General features: G+C 37.9%; 1 protein-coding gene across 7 annotated transcripts in view; it reads right to left on the minus strand.

Annotated features, from left to right (window-relative positions):
• htr4 (5-hydroxytryptamine receptor 4) overlaps positions 1-21,446 on the minus strand; it is an 85,855-nt gene that overhangs the window by 14,431 nt on the left and 49,978 nt on the right. For 3 of the 7 annotated variants that reach the window (XR_003051974.1, XM_008326582.3, XM_017039131.2), the window contains exons 5-7: positions 16,996-17,149; positions 12,404-13,020; positions 4,263-4,361 (exon numbers count right to left, since the gene is read on the minus strand). Coding sequence is in view for 2 of the 7 variants with exons in the window: in XM_008326582.3 (XP_008324804.1) it covers positions 4,298-4,361; positions 12,404-13,020; positions 16,996-17,149 (835 nt within the window). In the remaining 5 variants the exon portion in view is untranslated. Of the gene's footprint in view, positions 1-4,262; positions 4,362-9,103; positions 9,154-12,403; positions 13,021-16,995; positions 17,150-21,446 lie in introns of all 7 variants that reach the window. The other 4 variants (XR_003051972.1, XR_003051971.1, XR_003051973.1 and 1 more) reach the window with 2 other exon arrangements.

The following is a 21,446-nucleotide window of genomic DNA, read 5'->3' on the forward strand; positions in this document are numbered from 1 at the left end:
TGTGTCAATCAGTTTGTGTTAATGCCCCCCTAAAAATATCTTGGGATTAATTTGAATAAAAAATAAGGTCAGACGCTGAAAGAAGATGAAGAGCATGAAGAGTTAGGTTTAGAGCAGGAAAAACTTACATTTTAATTTTACCCAATAATCTATTTTACACTGACAGGCAAAGTTGCAGCGAAAAACACAAATATAATCAGTTTGTCTAAAAAAAAAACTGCTGGATGATGTCTGCGCTCCTTTGACCCGAAGAAATAGTAGTTACACAACAACAGCGTGCATGGCTAGGCAGCAGGATCATGTAATATGAATTACTTAAGTTGCCTGCCATCACCTCAATTACTTTAACATGCAGGGTGGTTGTTTTTGTTGCTGACCGGTCGGTTTAAAGGGATGTAACTTTGAAGAGGCAAAAGAGGTGAAAAAGAAGACAGGAAATACATTAATATCATGACAGTTTGGAAAGATTAATGTTCTGGAGTCAGGGCTTCTTTGGTATCGTTGTGAAATACAGTTAAGTGGAAATAGGGTGTGGGAATAATAATAATGAGTCACGGAAAAGTCTAAAAGTCTCATGTTATTTTTTTGTTTCGTTTTTTATAGTATATAAAGTTTATAGTATATGACAAACATATGTTTATGTGTTTTGAGCTCAAATGATATCAATGATAGAGTGGACTTATGAAATGAAGTACACTGAATTCTGAAGTCTGTCTGCAGTTGACAAACAGGAAGTAAGAGGAGCAGAACACTGGAGGAAGGCAGCAGCACAGATCCATCCACTCTTCATGGAAGAAGCTGTGGATCAATATAAAGTGAGTGGGAGGTCAAGGTTCAGTGGTGACCTTGCAAACTTGGTAAGTCTGAAACCTATACATAGAGTGAAGGATTCTATAATGTCCCGGTGAAAAGAATAATCTGCTCTACAAACGCATTACTACATAGCAGAAAAAAAAAAAAAAAAAAAGGCAAGGACTTGAGTTCAGAAGATTTCTGCTCCTCGGTGTCTGGGGTACAAACCACAACTTCATTAATCATCATCTGAAACTTTAAGTTCTTCCCTAGTGCCCCAGAACTTCTCTAGTTAAAAACTGATGACAGCACCCCTCAAACCCACAGTGATACCATCTTCAATTTCAGACTTGACAGACAAGAAGGAGTCTGCCCATCATGACATCAGCAAAACCCGACTGGGATTATAAGACCGTGTTACTTTTGTCTCTTTTACCTAAAGATAGCTTTGGAGCCACGTGGCCCACAATGGTCTATCTAAATAAATCTAGTCCAGTGTCAATTTAGTTTACTAGTAATTTTTCTCAAAGACAACAATGTTCTTTTAAAAACAAAAACTAAAGAAAGTTGAATATGAAAGGATGTGTGGTAGGACACAGAGTTCCAATTATAGAGGGTTTGTGTCTAATAGGAGAAGAAACTGAAAACAGTGTGAAGCTAAAAGTGGTCCATTGATGACAGGGCATGACAAAAAGTCCAAACATGAACATTTATATAAAAATGTTACACCTGGCTTTTTAAATCAACTATTTAATGACATTAATCAGCCAAATAATTATGATATTCTGGCAACTAAAAGTAAACTAAAATTAACATATATAATAAAACAGTTGTATTTAATTAATTAAGACTGAGACTAAATTGCAATTTCATTAAAATACCAAATTTAAGATTACTTTTGCAAAGTTGGATTAGTCTATGAAAGTCAGGTTAATCTATGATTATAATGAAACTCATCAATGTTAATTTTTTTTTACTTTTTGGCAAAAGTCTTTCAGTCCTTTACAGTTACAGTATTGTACGCTAAGGTCTGCTGATAGCAAACTGGTAAAAAAAAAAACAACAACAAAACAAACAAAGACAAAAATCACAAATCATAAAGAAAGGCCAAGAATACAGACCACTGAAGTGTCACACTGAAGTGTTATATTACTGTATAGATTTTAAATATTTTTAACTCCCTGATCTTTGTCCAAGTGCAAGACTGAATGCTTCCTGAGAAAGATTCTTCTTTTCCCAAAATGGTAAAGAATTTTTCTGGAGTAAAGCTGTGTTATTTTCACATCACTGCCTTTGTTGTTCATCATCTCTATTCCTGACAACCAGACACATTTGCTTGTCTGGGCAAACAGGATCCACTGAAACTGACAGACTAAAGTCTTTGAGTTTCTATGTGGAGAAAGAACATTTAGACTGACTCGTGTGAATGAGGATTTTACAGGCTGTCACCAGCAGCGTGAGAGCAAGTCAGAGTTAAAAAATATATATATATTTTTTGTATTACAGAAATGTCTTTTACCTCGATTTTATCTCCAACCGCCCACATGTGGCAGCCTTTAGCAGACTAACTATTGTTTAGTGATTGAGGCCATTTGTGTGCCACATGAATTTTGTATATAGTTCACAGAACATTGTCGTCTTTTATCTTGGGACAGCTGACAGATTGGACGTGGAAATTGGAAAACAAATACTGCAGATGGAGGACAAAGTTACAGAAACTGGTCTGTAGAAGAGAGAGAGATTCAGGAATGATGAGGAAACTTCATACAGTTACTGACTGTATATAATGATGGTGCTGTTTTATCAGTTTGACACCAGCTGTAAATGTAGCTCTGAGTTTCCAGACGTTTTGTTACGACAACAAACCAAAGAATATCAGTCCAAGAAGAAATTCAAGTGAGACAGAAAAAAATATCTTAAAAATAATGCAGGTTATACTCCACAGAAAATAGCTACTGAGAAACAAATAACATTTTTAAAATTATTTGAAAAAAAAAAAAGCTGAGCTGTATTCCCATTGGTTGTACATTTGGCCACATACAGCAGTACCATTTAAAGAGCTATGGCTACTTTCACACTTATAGCTCTGAAAATGGCGCTGCAATCTGCACCAATGCGGGGACCAGGACTTCCGAGACTCTGGTGATTTGTTTCAGGAGTAGTCGTATCAGACACGTGTCACACACATCCACGGGTGCAATACACTGATAATGGTTTTTGTAAGGTGGACTCTCAGTCTGGGATCCATCAGGACGACAACAAAATGAAAATCATAATGGAAAGTAAAACAACTGCAGGGCAGCAGAATGAAAATACTGCAAAAAGAAAAACCTCCAGTTGTTAATTCAGCAGAAAATCTGTGGTATGAGTGACTGGTAAAATGTGTGGCCACATTCATAGGTCCAAGTATTGCATTTAGGGTAAAAGAAAGCAACATAATATTAAACTCTGTCCGTGTTGCTCAGCTCTGACCTTGAGCCTTGAAGAAAAGATTCACAAGACAAATTTACTTCTCCATTTCGTCGTCCTCTGTATTCAATAAATAACACTATTCTCTGATCTGAGGCTCACTTCATTATTAAAATAAAGATAAATTGGCAGCGGCCATAAATCACGTCACATCAATATGAAAATATCCCTCATGTAGCATTTGTGTTTCTGTGCAGCCTAACGGATAAATAAATACACACTCAATTATTTTCCAAGAGTGAAATCTATTGTCTGAGCTGCTTTACGCCTGGGTTCTTATCTCCATATCACTTACTTCACACCATCACTGATTGTTTTCCCATCTCTGGGTGAAAAAGAACAACGGAGATACAGAGTCAGTGGCATTTCAGAGAATAAGGCCGACGACAGCCAGTCATTGGCTGGCTGCTGATTAAGAACCATAGGAGGTAAGACAGATGTAGAGAGATGGGGTCGATATTGAGTCATGACTGATATTGAAATAGGATAAGTGAGAATTTGGATTTGTTTATACCAGCTCCTGTACTGCACTATTAGTTCTCATCTTCAAGAAGCAAAATAGGACAGAAAGAGAATTTAGTAAAAAGAAAAAAAATGAATATCATAAAACTGTGCCTCATTAATAATTGTTCTTAATGTAGACAACTGTGCTGTAGCATCAATTAGTGCCTTTTAATTTTTTTTTATTTGAAACCCTTTGTTGGAGACAAAGATCGCCATGGCAACCAGGTAGGCACCTGGTAGATTATATGGTGGAGCTATACTGAAGTTGACGTTTTTCTGGAATGATACTATAATTTTAGGACTTATTTTGTCCCCACTTTATAAAACTGTATTTTGAGGTAAAACATTAAGTTTGGATGACTGAGTTAGGGTGAGGATAAATGCCTGGAGAATGGTTGTACTATGAACATCTATATGAAAGTCTCAGCAACACAAAACCTGTTTGTGTGTGTGTGTGTGTGTGTGTGTGTGTGTGTGTGTGTGGCAGGCAGACTCACTTGATAAAGAGCCTGGAGACGCCCTGTATGATCTGCTAGACAGGCACTGGCCTGGTGTTGCAGAACCAGAGCAGGAGCTTGGAGGCGGAGGAGCAGCCACTAGAGAGACAGAAGGAGGAAATGGAGGAGCAAGAGGAATAGGGGGAGGAGGAGGAAGAGGAGGAAAAGGTAAATGTAGGGAGAAATTCAAAGGGAGAAGCAAAATACAGGGAGCAAAAAACAAAAAAGAGTCCAGGACAAACCAATCCAACAAGAGGATTAAAATTCAAAGGTTTTATTCAGACGTGAAGAGGAAATGGCAGGAATGAAAAGAATAAATATGAAGGAAAGAGAAGGAAGATGAGAAGGGAATGATGACAAGGAATAGAATGAGGGAGGAAGGGAGAAAAAAGGGAAAAACAAGGTTAGATCACATCCAGACGAACCATCAGACAGCAGGCAAGTGTGTGTGAGTGGGAATGTGGGTTTTCACCAAATCATAAATGAATTAAAATAAACTCACTAAAATCCAGGACTGATGTAAAATTCCCCCACTTAAAAAATATAATAGACATGAACAAACTGTTGATTTGAAGTCAAATAGAATCTGCAGATCTGAGGTGTCTGCACAAACCTGGCTGGTTGTTTGTTTTTGTTAAGGATTGCTGCATTTTCTTCAGCCAAACACATCTGTCGTTGCTGTTTATCTGCAGCATGAAATTATGCTGCATTTATGAAATAATGAATGAAGCCAATCATTTTCTTTTTCTTTTACCTCCTCATAAGATTATTTTTTCTGTTGAGCTTACTGCAAAGAAACTGCTTAATATTGGAGAATTGCTACTGCTACAAAATCCTATTTCATATTTTTAAATTTTTAGTTTATATATTTTCAAATGATTTACAGAAATAATTTTAATCATATATTATATAAGTTTTCTCTTACTAAGATTATACCAACTTTTGCAGCTGAGTTAAAAACCCAAAACTTCTAAATAAGGACAGATTTCTTACCCACTACGAGTAAGTCGATCCTACAAGTTAGAAAAAACTCAAAACCTTACATCAGCCTCTCAACTTGATCAAAGCAATAAAGACTAAACAATTCACGCCTTGAGTAGAACTTCATAGTTCTGCTCCAACAGGTTTGACACGAGTTTGTTTTCCTTTGTTCTTGGCATCAAGAAAGAAAATCCTTCGATTGTACTTTCTTCCAGATTTACTTCCCCCCAGTTCTCTGGATTGCAGGAGAGGCAGCAGTGATGGCATGGCCAGCATCACGACATCTGTGATCTATTAATGATTTCAAAGGGTTCATAGAAGTGAATGTAAATGACAGATTCTGCAGCTAATTTGACAGATTCTACAGTGTATTAAAGGTTCTGGCTTTGTGCTCAGTTCAGTGTGTCATGATCTGCTGTAAAACCTTTAGAGCCCGAGGAACACAGTGAGCGTGGGGAGAAGAATCTGTGCTCCTTCATTTGTGAGCTTGTGGTCGGCTGCAGCTGACAGGAGAGTTTAATCTGACAGCGCTTCCTGCCCGGATATTCACTACTTTATAGTGTTTATTTCAGCAACACACACACACACACACAGGGAACAAGGAGGAAAATGTGCAGACATACACTCCACACATCTTAGCTGTGCAATTGTATCCACTCCCTAAACAGTGTTTTGAAAACACACACACGCACAGACAGTTGGTGGTTTATATTAGACAGAACAACACCGTAACACTAGGGTGTCTGTCCCTGAACCACAGTTATATACCTCAGTAAGTCTAAATCTTTGCATGTGTCCGACCCTTTCACTGGACTATTTAGCTGAACAGTGGGTGTACATTTTCATCTATGGCTAATAGTCACAGCTGGAGAGAAGTGGGTGAACACTGAAGTGAGGCTGCAGAACAACACACTTCAACTTCAACATCACAGATGTTGATTTCATTATTTCTAAAAAAAATTTCCTCAGGTCCTCTTTAATATGTTTCTGTTAATTTAGTTTTTTTTTTGTGATAATTATTTCCAGGCCAGCTGCTTCATCTGCAGCCTACTCACTTAGTGGTTCCCCCACAATGAGCACATGCTGCTTCACTCATGATGGTCTGGTCTATTTTATGCTTGGACTGCTGGAGCAAATTGGTCCCTGTGTCTCCGTGGGATGATGGATTTATTTCTCCTGTGTCCGTATTAAACGGCTGTGGAGGCGATGAGCTGCACCTGGTGGAATATGAGGACCTAACTCCCACTTCAAAAAGGCAAAAACTAATTGAAAAATAAGCTGAGGGCAAACTTCCATTTGTATATATTTATACATATATTTATACATGTATATTTTAGGGTGTTTTGCAAATGCAAAATATAAATACGGGATGGCGGTGTAAAAGCAAAAGCAAAAGGTGAGTGAAGGTTTAAACAAAATTTAAAAATTGCTGTAATCACAACTAACCTCAACAGGAAATATGTGTCAACTGAAGCATGATATATAAACCACGTTATCATCAGCATACAATATCACCAATAAAAAAGGGGCAAAGTTACATTTGCAGTTCAGTGATGCTGAAAGTACTTGTTAAAAGCTCATGTTTAGTTTTGTTTTAGTACAGTAAATATAATAATAATAATAACAATATAATGTTTTTTTAACTGATTAAAGATTATTTTTTTTGGCTGCTGTGGTTTGAAGAAATAAGTGGTACTTTTCAATTGATCTGATGACCACATTTTGTGTCATGATCCACCATTCAAGAAACCCTTCTTTATGCCTCTGAGCCTTGACAAAGAGATTTATTGGTATACGTCTGTTTGCTTGGAAGTTTTTTGATTTTCGTATGAAACTTTGCTACGCACATTCATGGTTTTTGAGTGATGTGGAAATTAAAGTTAGGAGACCGATAAGGTAAATCCCCTATTATGTCCAGAGCCTACTGACAGGCTAACAGGAGGAGGTCTCTTGGATACACAAATTCAATACTGGCTGAAACTGTGAGAGTGGTAAATTTGTCAGTATTTTTACACACACACTGAGTGGTCACATGACCTAAGATAAGTCCGGTCTTTAGTTGTCAAAAAAAAATCTCCAATGATTGACAGAGGATTTTGATTAAAGTTAAATCTAAACCTGCTGTTAATTACCTGATGAGAATCTAATCTCGCCCTTCATGAGGCTGAAGGCAGACACTGACTGCGGCTGTGAAACATGAAGGAGCTGTAGGGCTGTTTCTAATGAGTTATGAGTCGTTCACTGTAAAAATAAGACCCGTTGTAGTAGGCTATCAGGAATACAGAAAAAAAAAGTCTTTTGGCTTTGTCAGTCACTAGAACGTGACTGCTGCACATTAGGCTTTCTCAGATTTTTGGTAGTTTACAGTCAAAAAATTAAAAATCCCTCCAACTGGGAAATAAACAGTCCAATCTGTCGAAGCAGTGTGAGGGTTGATGAAGTCGAAGCCACAACCCCACAGGAGGCTCGGAAGTTTATTTTGTTCCAAAACAGAACAGGAAATCATGTATAAGAATAAATGTTCTGAAAAACGCACAGCTTTATACGTCAATGTCTCACTGTTTACGCCTTGAAGCAGTTTTTTTTTTAGTGTTTTTCCCTATGGTGGATTCATGCCTGACTCGGCTGACGCTTGTTTCCTGTTGTCAGGGGAAACTTTAAGAACAAGTTTAACTAAAGAATCTATGACACAAAACACTGTACACGGTGGATCTTTTTAACTTCCTCAGTCGAAGCAATTAATCACAGCAAAGGCTCTTAATGAGAAAGAATATAGTAATCGACCACACTAATAAGTGAAACATGAGGAGAAACTCTGAAGTTGACTATCTTAAACTGATGATTTTAATTTAAAAAAAAAACAAGGTTTAATTGCACTCGTGTCTCTCAGTACCTACTGTAAGCTGTGCTGTCTGTGAAGGGTTTTGGTTATTAACAAAGAAACACAGTACTGTTTAACCACAAAGGTGCAGAGTCCAAGTCCAAATGGAGAAAATACTTGTGCATCTATTAGAAACCAATGTTTATATAAATGATATAAATATAGTCAGTATCACAGTCATTAAAACTTCTGTGTTTTGGCACTACTTCAGGTAGTGAGTAAAAACCTGAAGCTTTTATCAACTTTGCATTTACTATAAAATCTATATATTTACTATCCAAGATGTTTTTAGGCATCTTTGAGAAAAAACATTTGCAATTTTCTAGTAGAGTGCAGCCACACACCTGTAGTTTTTCACATCTTAAAAATGTGTCATTAAATGTAGCATTAATCTGAATATTATATAACTCCTAAAACAGCTTTAATTCATGTTTCACTATTAGGAGTATGTGGTATTACTCAAAATATGTCCTTCAAATTAGAATATGTAGTAAAATGATGAGTGACAGGACTCCTACAAACACCTAAGGTTTTGTAGATGTTCACACCTGTGAACAGAAGCTGTTTGTCGTCATCTAAAAACAAGGACATTTAAAGAATAATGAGCACAGATTCCATTACTCAGGGTTTGAATTGAGTTGATCTTTGTTGTCTTCATGTTTTTAGAAGACAATGCTGTTACTTAGCAAAGCCCGAAAAGCCAAACTCTGCTGAGCGCATTCACAATATGAAGGACTGAAAAGAATATGCAACAGCAACAAACACGATTTGTCCTCTCTGTGAGTGATTTGTGAAGAGATAAACTGAAGCACACACACACTTTATGCAAGAGGCTAAGATGGTAAGATAACCCAAATAGAAGCTAAAAAAATTATGGATTAGGAGCAACGCTTTAAAAAGAGAGCAAAGAGAAGATGGAAGTCTGTGAGGCTCTTCCCATCACACATGATTTAAGAAAGAAATTCTAAAATGAGCTTACAGATGAGAAGAGTATGAAGCTCCTACACTGTTCTGAGAAGCCCAGTGAGACTGAAAGAAAGAAAGAACAATGAATCAAATTCTTAAGACGGTATTATTTCTTGTTGTGACACATTCATTAGTAATAATTGTATGTTATTATATCATGCAATGAGTTGAAAAAAAAACTTATTATCAAGAATAATGGAAAAAAAGAATAAAATGGATAAAGAGGAATGACAAATATATCCCTTAAATATATCAGCTTTTCTCATAATGTCTGACTTTTTTAAATATGTCCTGTATTTCTTCTTTTTTCAGACTTTAGTTGTGTACAATGTTATATGTAAATACTTTTATATTTGAAGTATTTGTTTGTTACAGATGTTTTATATGATATAGATCAGGTTCCCAAACTTTGATGCATGCACTCCTCAGGGTGTGCGAGCTGCTACTAGGGAGTGTGTGAAATGGCCTCAACCATCAACCCTGATGGGGTATAAAAGGGAGGGGCGTGGCCAAAAAGTTTGGGAACCGCTGATATAGATGAGAATATTTTCTCTCACAGGGAAACGTGGTGAAGTGGATTACAGCAAATCACCAGGTCAATCCCCAGAAGTAATTGATGGTATTCATGTATGAGTGTGTGTGTGTGGGGGGGGTTATCACTGTGAACTGTGATTGGTTAACTGTTCAGGATGACCCTGCCCTCCCCTGATGACTGCTGGGATGACTGCTGGGATCACCTCGCCAAACCCCTCACAGCCCTGAACCAGATTAGGCCGTAGAAGATGAACGAATAAGTGAAAATAGAACATTCATCTCCAATAATGTTCCATTACACATGCAGAGATGATGTAAAAACAACATCAACATTAAGTATTGAGTTCTAAACAGATTCCAGTGCTGCTGCCGCTCCAGGCATGAATCCCCAATCACACGTCAACACATTGATTGCTGTGAATCATCGTTGTGAATCACGTCTGCGGGGGGAGTGTGGTTTAAATATTCGTCATCTGTTGAAAGGCACGAGTGGAGATATTCAAAGTGTTCCAGGTCAGGGAGACAAAAATAGAAAGGACTGACCCTGAATCCACATCCTCCCCCGCTACGAAGCCCTGCACGGATGTTCATTCAGGTTAGAAGCATGTCCAAGCTGATGGATGAAAGGTGAAGGTATGAACAGCCCACATGTCAAGTCTGCAGCTCTCCAAGGAGACGAGGAGTAGGACAACGCATGTTCAGACGCTGTGAAGCTCAGTGTCAGAGCACCGTGTATGTTCTATTGAACCGCACACTGCCGGAACATACTGAGAACGCCTGACGCACTGCGTATACGAGCCAAGCAAGATTAACAATACACAACAGCCAACTTTAACGCCTTCCATTATGTTCTAGAATGAACTGTTGTTGATGAAAATGCAAATTACTCACTGCAGCTACTGTTGGGAGAAATAAATACCTGTCAGTGGTGATATTGATGGTAATTAAGGGGTAGGAAAAAAAATTCTTGCGGAAGTTCTGCGGTGGAGCAGCTCTGCGGGCTACACTCTGATGGAGTGATCGCATTCTATTCTACTTTATGTAGCTCTAACCTGTTATTTGTACAAAGGACAAATTATAGCAGCATTACTCACAGTCAAGGAGTGACGAAGAAAAACAAAGTAAACAAAAGGTCTAGGAAAACATGAAACAAAAAGATGCCAGTATTTGGCCTACAGTGTTCGTCTACTTCAATTTTATTTAATTAACAATGTTCTTAATTAGTGTTAGTAAAAATAGTTACCATAAACACTTATATATATTATATATTATATAAGCCTAAATTGTGTAAATTCAAAACAAAAGGCATTTAAAAAAAAAAAAGACTATAAGAAATGAATATGAAGTAATCCGAGGCGTTTGTGCTGTTCTAAAAACACACACATTCACGCTGACTTCCACTGCAGCAATGTGTCAGTGTGTCAGCACCACCTTGGAGTGGGACTGATGTTACTACAGTCCCACAGGGGTCTACTGCACTGAATCAAATCACTCAGACAAATTGATTTTTCTATGGTCTCAGAGAAAAAAGTCTCAGAGGATCTGCAGCATCTGAGCTGAACAGGATGATGTTCCACGGGCCGGTCCGTAAAAGAAGTTTATTAAAACAACTGGAAGTTCGTCTTTCTATTTCATATGATTCTATCCACTGAAACCAGATTTCCCCACATGGTAAACTTCATGTAACCTATTAAAATAGAACATAAATAAACAAACCACATAATCCTGTGATAAAACGTATCACCTGTGGTAACAACAAGAGAAGTAATGTCTACTCAGGGGTCTCAATAAGACCCCTGCAGGAGATTGTCCTCCTTCATCATAGACAAAAACATGAGTTTGTGTCACAGAAACAAGAATCCTGCAGTAAACGCAACCTAGGAGCAAAGAAGACAGAGGCTGAATGCCTGTAGATACTTTAATGGGTCTTTCCTTAAATAGAGGTAGAAATAATCACCTTGAAGGTCAGACCCAAAGTGTCGCTGTGTGTAATTGTCTAAACATTTCTGGCTAAGAACGACTGTCTCCAGTTTCTATATACATCTGCCACATAACCATGGAACGCTCTCTCATGTACTGTTTATTTTTTCGCTCACATATTTGTGCAAATCCAATTTATATATATATATATATATATATATGTATATATATATATATATATATAAAATTAAATATGATGAGAAGAACAAGAAAAATGAATACCATGACCTCCATGCATTATTCATACATGTCTCACACATACTGTGATCACATCATGACCTGCTTAACCTTCCCTGTGTAAAGAGGATTATGTGAACAATAGGCTGCAGATGTACAACCACGTCACTAAATAAAAAAGATAAAATCATTCAATTCTGTTGGGAAGATGATGAACGAGGACAAAAGAGTTGTATGAAGATGTGAAAGGCCAAGCACGCGTTAAATGATGGACTCTTATCAAAACCAGCACATGTTCTATTAATAAAAAAGGGAATAAGATTAGAAAATGTTATGCATTTGTAGGTAGGAAGTGCTGAATAGTTTTGAAAAACCTGTGTGGTCTGTTTGTTTTTGCTTTCTATAGCCAAATACCAAGGTTAGCAAAATGAGGTTGGGCCATAGGCTGCTGTATTCTACTGTTATTTTGATTAAGCATGGATAACAAATGCAGTATTTATATATACTGTACATATACACACACACACATATATATACATAAATAATATACATAAAGGAAATCAAGCAGCTTACATACACGCAGTCTAAACCAGTAAGATATCATTAGATGAAGAGAACTTACTTGAGAACATGTGTGGATCCGTTGATCTGCGTGGCAGTACAGGGGGCAGTGGGCCCCAGGATGGATGGTCTTCGGTACCTCTTCCTCCCACAGCACAGTATGATGAGGAAGGCACGGCGAAAAGACTTGTTGAGGAAGGCGTAGAGGATGGGGTTCAACATGGAGTTGATGTAGCCCAGCCAGAGGCAGGCTGCCCACAGCTGGTCGGGCACTGTGTAGTCTATAAACGGGTCCACCACGTTGGTCACAAAGAACGGTGCCCAGCAGAGGCAGAAGCACCCCATAATGATGCACAGTGTCTTGGCCGCCTTTGTCTCTGTTCGCATGCGGTGGTGCCGTTGATGGTCGGCAGAGTCTGCGGCCGCGGCGCCCGGTCCGGCACCGGGACTGGAACCAGAGATGACGGGTGTGTTGGTTCCCGCTCCTCCTGCTCGCTGCAGCATGCTGATCTGCAGGGCGTGGGCTCGGGCTGTGATGTAGATCCTCTGGTAGGCCAGCACCATCAGGACCAGTGGGATGTAGAAGGCCACCAAAGAACAGGTGAGGGCGTATGGCTTATTGACCATGAAGACACAGGACGTGGAGTTGCTGCCTTCACTGTGGCGTCGCTTCTCGATCTGGTTAGAAACAATGAAATCAGGCATCAGTCTTCAAGGTCATGTGACTCAGGGATGTCCAGAAGTAGGCAACACATTTTTAAATGGTAATTTTTTATCACAAAATGAAGAAATATTTCACAGCCTGACAAAATAAGGCTTGCCAAAAATACACAGTTTGGAACATTAACACCTGTTTTTGAAACCTTTTGGAGTCAAGAGTCTGTAGACCAGATTGCTGTACATGAACAGGCTCCAATATGAAGCCCTTTTTTTACGCAGAAAGAACTCTGGATGGATGTGTTAAACGCTCATTTTGCATTACAACACAGCTTTTACACTGTTTTGTCAGTGAAGGTTATTTGTTCACGTTTAACTGAACAACATGGAGAGTCGGAATCACAAATACTTGACCCTCAAGGGGGTTCACTGGTGTCACACTAGTGCTTAAAAAATGAAGATAATGTGTAGGAGATACAGAGTAAAATAAATAAATAAATACATAAATTAACGGGTCTCACAGCAACTCGTAAAGTAAAGTAGTTTTTAAAATAGATTATATAAAAGATGCACAGAATTAAATCTTTACAATTATAATAAAGAAATGTCTGAAAAGAAGTGGACACATTGAACATTATATCTCACAGATTTCAATCAAAATGTTGCACACACAAAAAAGGTTTAATTGGTTTGATTTCTGATTGATGTGCTGGATCAAAGAATTTCATTTCGAGTCTTGACTTAAATCGATCTATGAACTGTTAAACTAGGTCAGAGACTTGACGACTTGCAGTGTCTGACATAAAGACCTTCTAATGAGGTGTTACTCAGAGACCTGACGTTTGTTACTTGCCAGTCAAAGGTAAAGAAGCTTCTTTGATGAGATGTGAATAGATAAAAAATAAATAAATCCAGCTGCAGAACTCTAAACTTCCAAAGATGAGGTAGTCTAAATAAATGTTTTTACAACAGAAAATCCAAAGGTTGTTCAATGTCAACCACTGGTCTTTTTAGTAACGCATATCTTTGCTACTAAAACACAAATACTCATCATGCTAGTGTTTGTTTTACTTGCTACAAATACTTGTCTGTAAAAGACATGACAAATACGTAATAAAAGAGTTGATTTGGCCAAATGTTAAATTGCGGAACACTGCACTTTATGCTACGCATAGAAACCGAAAAAGCTCCAGACTTTAAAACAAGCCTTAAAAAAAAAAAAAAAACTCCTGCTCTCTCCTCCTCAGAGAGTGGAGGAAAAGAGGAACACAGCTCCTCGGGGGGGGGGGCTCTGCTTTGTACCATTAATCACAGTCAAGTCCCATCCTCCTGTTTGTCTTCTGCCATCATCTCATCTCAGAGGAAAACCACAGTTCCCGACTTGATGTGATGAATAATACAGAAATCAATTCATATTTTTGCAGGAAGCCACGATTCAGTGTATGAAAGACACGCTGGATTTATGAATGGGCTGCTGTCGTCCATGGTAGAAGGGTTGGGAGTTTTTACTGTAGGCCAATGAGGACAAGATGAACACACATGACCAGAACTGTTAGGTCATATGCACCTGCTGGAGACATTACATCACCACTTGACCCTAAAACCACAGCATGATTCTATATGTTCAAAAAAGACAGGGCACGAAAACAGGTTAAATCCGTGCAGGATACTTTAGTTAAAGTTTTAGGATTTTTTTCAGTTGTTTTTTATTGTATACGACCAAGAGTAAACTGTGTTTAAAGGACAGTGATGTGCAGCGATAGCAGGATTACCTGCAGGAGTGCTAATCTATTACGCAGCATGTGGCGCCGATGTCCTGCCGCGTTCACATTTTGCATTTTGCTCTTAAATGTCTGCACATCTTGGGTTTTTTTTTCACATAATTTTATTATATTAAATAAATAATTCCCTGAAAGAAATCTGGGATTTAAAGAAAAGCTTTTGCTCATTTATTCTCTATAATGTTTGAGTCATGGATTTTTTTTCTTGCTGAAATCATCTCTGAAGCAACGCATTGATGTCATTTCAGAAGTGTCTGAAGCCCAGATTGCCAAACAGTGAAGTGCAGTGTTCTTAATAGATTGATGGCATCACTTCAAAAGTGAAAAATAGAATTAGAGACGATGGCAGTGGACCAGGAGAAGAGAAGAGAAGAGAAGACAGCTGGAGAACCTTAACAGTTTACATGAATTAAATATAGTAAGTGCAGTTTTTCAAATGAAAATGACACTGGATTTCTTAGAAAAGGAGGTCACGAGTATGGAACAGCTGTAAAACAATGGATCTGGTGTAAATCTCACAGTTCATTAATTTAACATTTTATGGTGCAAAGTCCCTTGAAACAATGCTGATACTATGCTTTATCAGCATTGTCTCAGTTTGACTGAAGTGAAGCAGAGCACAGCTACAGTTTTAATAAAGACATGTCTTTGTGAAAGGACATTTGAAAGACTTTGGGATGTTTTAGCACTGTCAAAAAGAAGGTGATTTTTCAGTTTTAACTAAATGGATTATTGATATTTGTTACTTTATTCAATCCCTGAAGAGCCTTTTTTTAAATATATATATATTTTTATTTTTAACACATTTAAATACCTCCCTTTTCTCAGGGAAACAATAAGAATAAATGATTGACACCATTTTAATCCTTTGATCCAATAGAATAGATTACAATAGAACAGTCGTCTGGTTCAAAACCACTTTGAAGGAGGTAATTACTTGTGGCCTGGAAAGAATGAAACTCACCTCCATCCTATCCTAGTAGAAAAAAGCACTGATGATTGGACGGGGAATGCTTTGAGAAACACTGCTGAGACTCAATAAACAATCAGACTGTGCAGAGAAAACCTGCTCGTTACATCTATGGAACGTCGCAAAATGTAATAATTGTAATGCCCCTGAAGTATTGGATTGATATTAAATTAAAGTATAAATGAAATTAATAAAACAATTATGTTCAAAAATATCACATGAGATTGTCTTATTTTTTACAAAAGTACGTACTTATTTGTACCATCATCCATCTTGGCGCACAACTGGCTATTTGTTGTGAATTTGGAGCTTGTACCGGAGCGGAGCGTCTATTCAGAATATTCAACAGCTCTAATTAGACCCACAGAGAGACTAACTTTAGACGGCTGTCGTGTTGTCAACTCATCTTTGTGTGTATAGTGTGTGTTAGAGTGTGTGCGCTTTTCTGCCACAATTGCCAAAAATCAAGACAGCGACGTTCTGCTTTGAACTAAAAAAAAACTCTGATTAGTGAAGGACAGAGGGGAGGGAGGTCAGCAATGTCCCGGGAATTTCACTCTCTATTTTTTTCCTATTTCCACACACTTGGGCTGCCATCTGTCCTCGTCTGCACACCTTTGTCACTACTCTTCTCTCTTTTTTTTTATTCCTCACATGTGGGGCAGACAGTGCTTCTCTGAAGACAGGATCTTTATCAAATACGGTACAAGGACTTTTTCTGGACCATAAATCCACAAAAATCTAATTTTTTAATTACTATTTTTTTACACTATCAGAAAAACGGTATGTGTAAACAAGACACTTTTTAAAGAACTTTTCAACTTTAGAACATTTCAGTTTATAGTATTTAGTTAATTATTAAATTAGTATACCTCCAACTTGTAGACCTATTATTAAACCTTTTGTTTTTATATCAAAATGTAACTAGATTTCTTAAATCTGCTTCTGCTTACTGACCCATATATATATATACACAAATGTGTCTCAAAAACGTAGAGAAAGAATTAGGATAAAAACGTTTTGTTTGGAGTTTCTTTTTTTTTTTTATATTCCTTGTCCTGGACCTTCTCTGTGTGTAAAAATGATAAACTCAACTCCAAGCCAAAAAAAATAATTTCTGGCTTTTTCATTTTCTATTCTAGTAGCAGCATACCAAGAAGAAATAATAAAACATTTAAACCAACTTAGTTTTGAGTTTGCGTTGTTTGTTCCAGCATCAACCCGGTGTCATTACCCTCGACTCACCACGTCGTCGATGCCAATGCTGTTCCAGCCCTGCATGATGGGCAGAAAAGAGATGAAGGTGGGAATAACCCAGCAGCCGCCGATCATCAAAGCCACTCTCATCGGTGTCATCTTGTTCCTGTAGACCAGCGGCTGACAGCAGATGGCGTAGTACCTGAAATAAGTGAAAGTGAATTATTTGTCATTGTGACAAAGTGCTTTAACCCATCACCAAAGTGAGCAGTTTAAGGGGACGGTGCCTTGCTCAGAGCACCTCAAAGTTTTCTACTTTTGCATCTTCTGCAAAGATCTGCATCTTTTCCTCTTCCCTACATCGCTACTAAAATCGACAGGTGAACATCATTAAACTCCATAACAGCAGCCGTATTTCCTGTAAGTCAGTAGACAGTAAGCTGGCCTTGGCTGCTGCAGTAATGTAGAGGACCTTCAGTTTATCAGTGCAATCTTTAGTCTTCTGTCTTTCCTGACACCTTTTAGAAAAACAACAGACCATAATCTAGAGGCAACCTTTCTCCTCACCTTGTACCTTTTTCTTTCTATTTGTACTTTTTAACTTGGTATCCACTACCTTTGGACCAGAAAAACAGAATGCTGTTTCTCACAATAATTTATGAGGACAGCATCGATTTTAACATCATCTATTAGTTATTGAATTTTAATAAAAAATATTTTACCTTAAACTTTTTTTTATTATTGACATTTTACTGGCCATTAGAACAACTCAGACTTTTATATCAGAATGTGCAGCCGGATTCTCCCAGCATGCCCTCATGTTGTGATATCACAAAGTGGACATTCCGCAACAGAAGGAAGAGAGTGATAAAAGAGGAGGAAGAGATAAGGGGATGAAACCAGGTGTGGGCAGAAAGAAGAGATTAGAGAACTTCAGGGTTCGTTCCAGGGAGCTCTCATTCGTCAACATCCTTGCACTACTTCACCAAAACTACTCTCACATCCTCTCACATCCTTATTCCAACATGTCTTTAAAGTTTAATAAATGGAAGTTTCTTTTGTTTGGCAACAAATCTTTTTTCAGTCATTTCTGGATCACGGCTCTAACGTTATAATATTGGTGTGGACGTTGTAGACGTCGTAGAGTATTTCGCAGTGGCTGTGTGTTGTGTACTGTGTATTTGTGTATGTTTGTGGCCAGTATGAGCCATGGTATTACAAACAAACAAACAAAAACAGCCCAAAAGGTCAATTGAGTCTTTTCAATTTGGTTTCCCAAAATAGTTGTGTTAAAAGGTTGCAGACCAATACTGGCAGTGGAGTGGACGTGGACGACTGAATGACACGACACCCCACAGTGTCCCCGGCACAAGTATGGATTCCAGTCAATTCAGATGTCACCCACACGTCAATAAAGATACACACATAAAAACAAACACACACATGTTGGGTAACCTTTGGGAAAACGAATGACAGGCAAAACCAGAGCAGATGGTGACACATGCTGACTGTTATCTCCCCTGAATGTCTGAGCTTTAAAATGCAATTGAATATTCTCATAGATTTAAAGTCAACTTCTGTTAGACAAAAGGAATGTGGAAGGATAATGTAGGAATATAAGACTATTCAGAAGAGCAAAAACAATCATTAAAAAGTTAACTTTGACAGGAAAGGAGAAATATGATGAGTGATGTCTGATATTAAAGCTGCAATTTTTAACCGTAACCATTTTCAACCAAATGAGTTCAATTTCAGACACAGCAGGAACAAGATTAAAAAAGGTGGCAGAACATGTCCCTAAAGGAAAGGGACTGGTGGTTAAGGTGGACTATTATGTCCATGTTGGTGTAGAGAACATAAGGGACATGGTGGTACTGGTCCACTGCAGGAAGACAAATTGCAGCGAAGTTTGCAAAAAGAATAATGTTTGGAGGGATAAAAGGGAACACAGTAAGACGGTGCACACAGGTAGGTTACATTCTGATCAGGACATGGAAGCTGAAAGAAAAAAGTTTGGAGGTTTGACGCAGGAGCGTGAACAGTGTAGGTGATTTAAAATCTCTCAGGTTTCATTGACGAGACACAGAACGAACTATAATTAGTTTCTGAGCGAAAGGGCTGACATGAATGGAAGCATGGAGTGCTGTCATCCACCTCTACGTGCACACTGTTTGCAAACAGCAGGACTTTAGAAAAGCGTGGCCTGTGCATGTTGACGATGCATGCTCCACTGCTGCTGTTAAACACCAGCTAATCTTCAAAGATTTCTTCAAAGATGACGACAACAAAGAGGACGGTGTCCATGATACCTTCTCTCATACATACATATATACTTATATATACATATACTTACATACACATATATTTATATACATAATGAAGTTTGGCTCTTCAAGATTCTTGGCCTTAATTTCTGAATGAACATGAATTCCCTACTTCCCTACTTTTGCCTCTTTACTGAATGTCTTTATGCTGGAGCATCCTCCTCCTTGTAGCGGTTATGATATTTTTAGTTTTAATTCATTTCCATTCAGAATGAATGAGACGCTTTATCCTGCAGCTGTACACTCGTTTTCAATGCACTCCCTGTTTTTTCTTCGCTTTTCTTCACTATTTCCTGTTCTTTTCTCTCGTTATGCTTCCTTTTCTTCTTCCTTTGTCTCACACACACACGCACATACGCGTGTTTCCTGTCAGCCAAAAACAGGCTTACACTGAAGGCAACAGATGTTTCTTTCCCTTTTTATTTTATTGTGCAACAAGCAAAAGATTATTCTTGCTTCTAAGTTTCAGATTAATTGAATGAGTGTTTCCTTCCTATTTTCAGTAGTTTCAGCAGTCGTAGTGACCTCTGACCTTCTTTCACCTGAAAGCACCCTGTGTGTAATGGGAAATTTGTGGCGATTGTAAGAGAAGGTCAGACTGGGATGAGAAGAAGGAAAAAAACAGCAGTATGTTCCAACAGCAGGAAAAACACAGTTGTAGATAATCAGAGGAATAACTGTGTTTAATTTACCAGTGGTGCCTTCAAGGTCCTGATGATGTGGTTTCTAAATCACAGCCATCCGTACGATTGGTTCAGGACAAGCATTTTCTTCAAAACCGAAATTCCCCGATAATTCAGTGCTTTGGAAATATTGATTTTGTTGCTTTGTCAACTGTTCGTTTATGGTGACGAAAATAAATAAATAAATCACAGCAGACTGGTGTTTACTACAATATACTTCCGTCTGTTGCATTGCATATTTAAATAATTAAAAAAAAATTGAAAAGGTCTTTGGTGATGACTATTTTGTATTTTTTTTTCTCTTTTTCTTATAAAAAAGCTATACTATAATTCTGAATGAGGAAGTGTTGGTTCAGGATTAAAATCTCCAAAAAACATCTGGAGGCGGCGTTTACCACCACCAGGACCAATCATGTTAACGAGCTAATGAGCTTTTTTTGACACATTGTGTTGTGGTTGTGTCAACAGCTTGACAGTGCTTTTATTTGTGGGCCTGTCATCGTTTTAGCAGTGACAGTGTTTGAATGCATCAGGAAATAAAAGGAAAGAATGACAGTGTTTATATGGAGGAAAAAATATGCCAACCATGTGTGGAATTTATGTTTGTTTGTCTCTTCTACATCCGTTCTATATTTTCAGCGACAGTCTGGTCATTTTCTGATGTGTTTGTGTTCTTGTTCTCCCCTGATTCTTTTCCCCCATTATGAGAGTAGTACATACTGTAGAAAAAGTTCTGGTTTTCTAGAACTACTTTTTAGCTAAAAGCTAAATTTTGGTTTTTGGATAAAGCTTTGACGGCTATTGTTAGGTCGTTTACCGATTTTTAGAAAAATTATTTTATATAAGTGTATCTGACTGTGTAATGAAAATATCAAAATCTACGCAAGCTGATTTCAGGTCAGATTTTTAAAACTTTTCATATGTTTCCATATAACAACTATAAATGCAACAGTTAAGGTAGAAAGAGTACATGATTAGATTCAGCAGTCATAGTGACCTCTGACCTTCTTTCAGCTGAAAGCATTGTGTGCAATGGAAAATTTGGACTTGTTTACTGCTTTACTCTCTGTGAGGTCAGACACAGACCATGAATCTCACCTGTATTGACAGTGTATTAGAGCAACAACAAAAGGACCAATCTTTTTAATTTGAGACATTTTTAGAGGCAAAATTCCAGTGAAATTCTAAAGGATGTCTGGTGGACAAAATAGACTGAAACATTTCTCAGTCTGCTCATAAACGTCCATTTAACCATCAACCTTAACCATTAGCCGCTTCACTTTGCTTCAAATTCATGAACACAAGAGTAAAAACATGTGAAGGAAACTTGAAGGTTCAGCTAAGAAAGGTTGGGTTTACATGCAAGCATTGGAAACCTTTTGATTTTCACACAAAGCTAAACCTCTTGAGCTTGACAGAACTAAGAGAAAGAAGAAAGGCGTCTGAGGGAGAATCTAACACTCCTCAAAAACCCCCTTTTTTTTCCTCCAGT

The sequence above is a fragment of the Cynoglossus semilaevis genome, chromosome 15 (genome assembly GCF_000523025.1).
Source record: "Cynoglossus semilaevis isolate Cse_v1.0 chromosome 15, Cse_v1.0, whole genome shotgun sequence".
In the NCBI taxonomy this organism is placed as follows: domain Eukaryota; kingdom Metazoa; phylum Chordata; class Actinopteri; order Pleuronectiformes; family Cynoglossidae; genus Cynoglossus; species Cynoglossus semilaevis.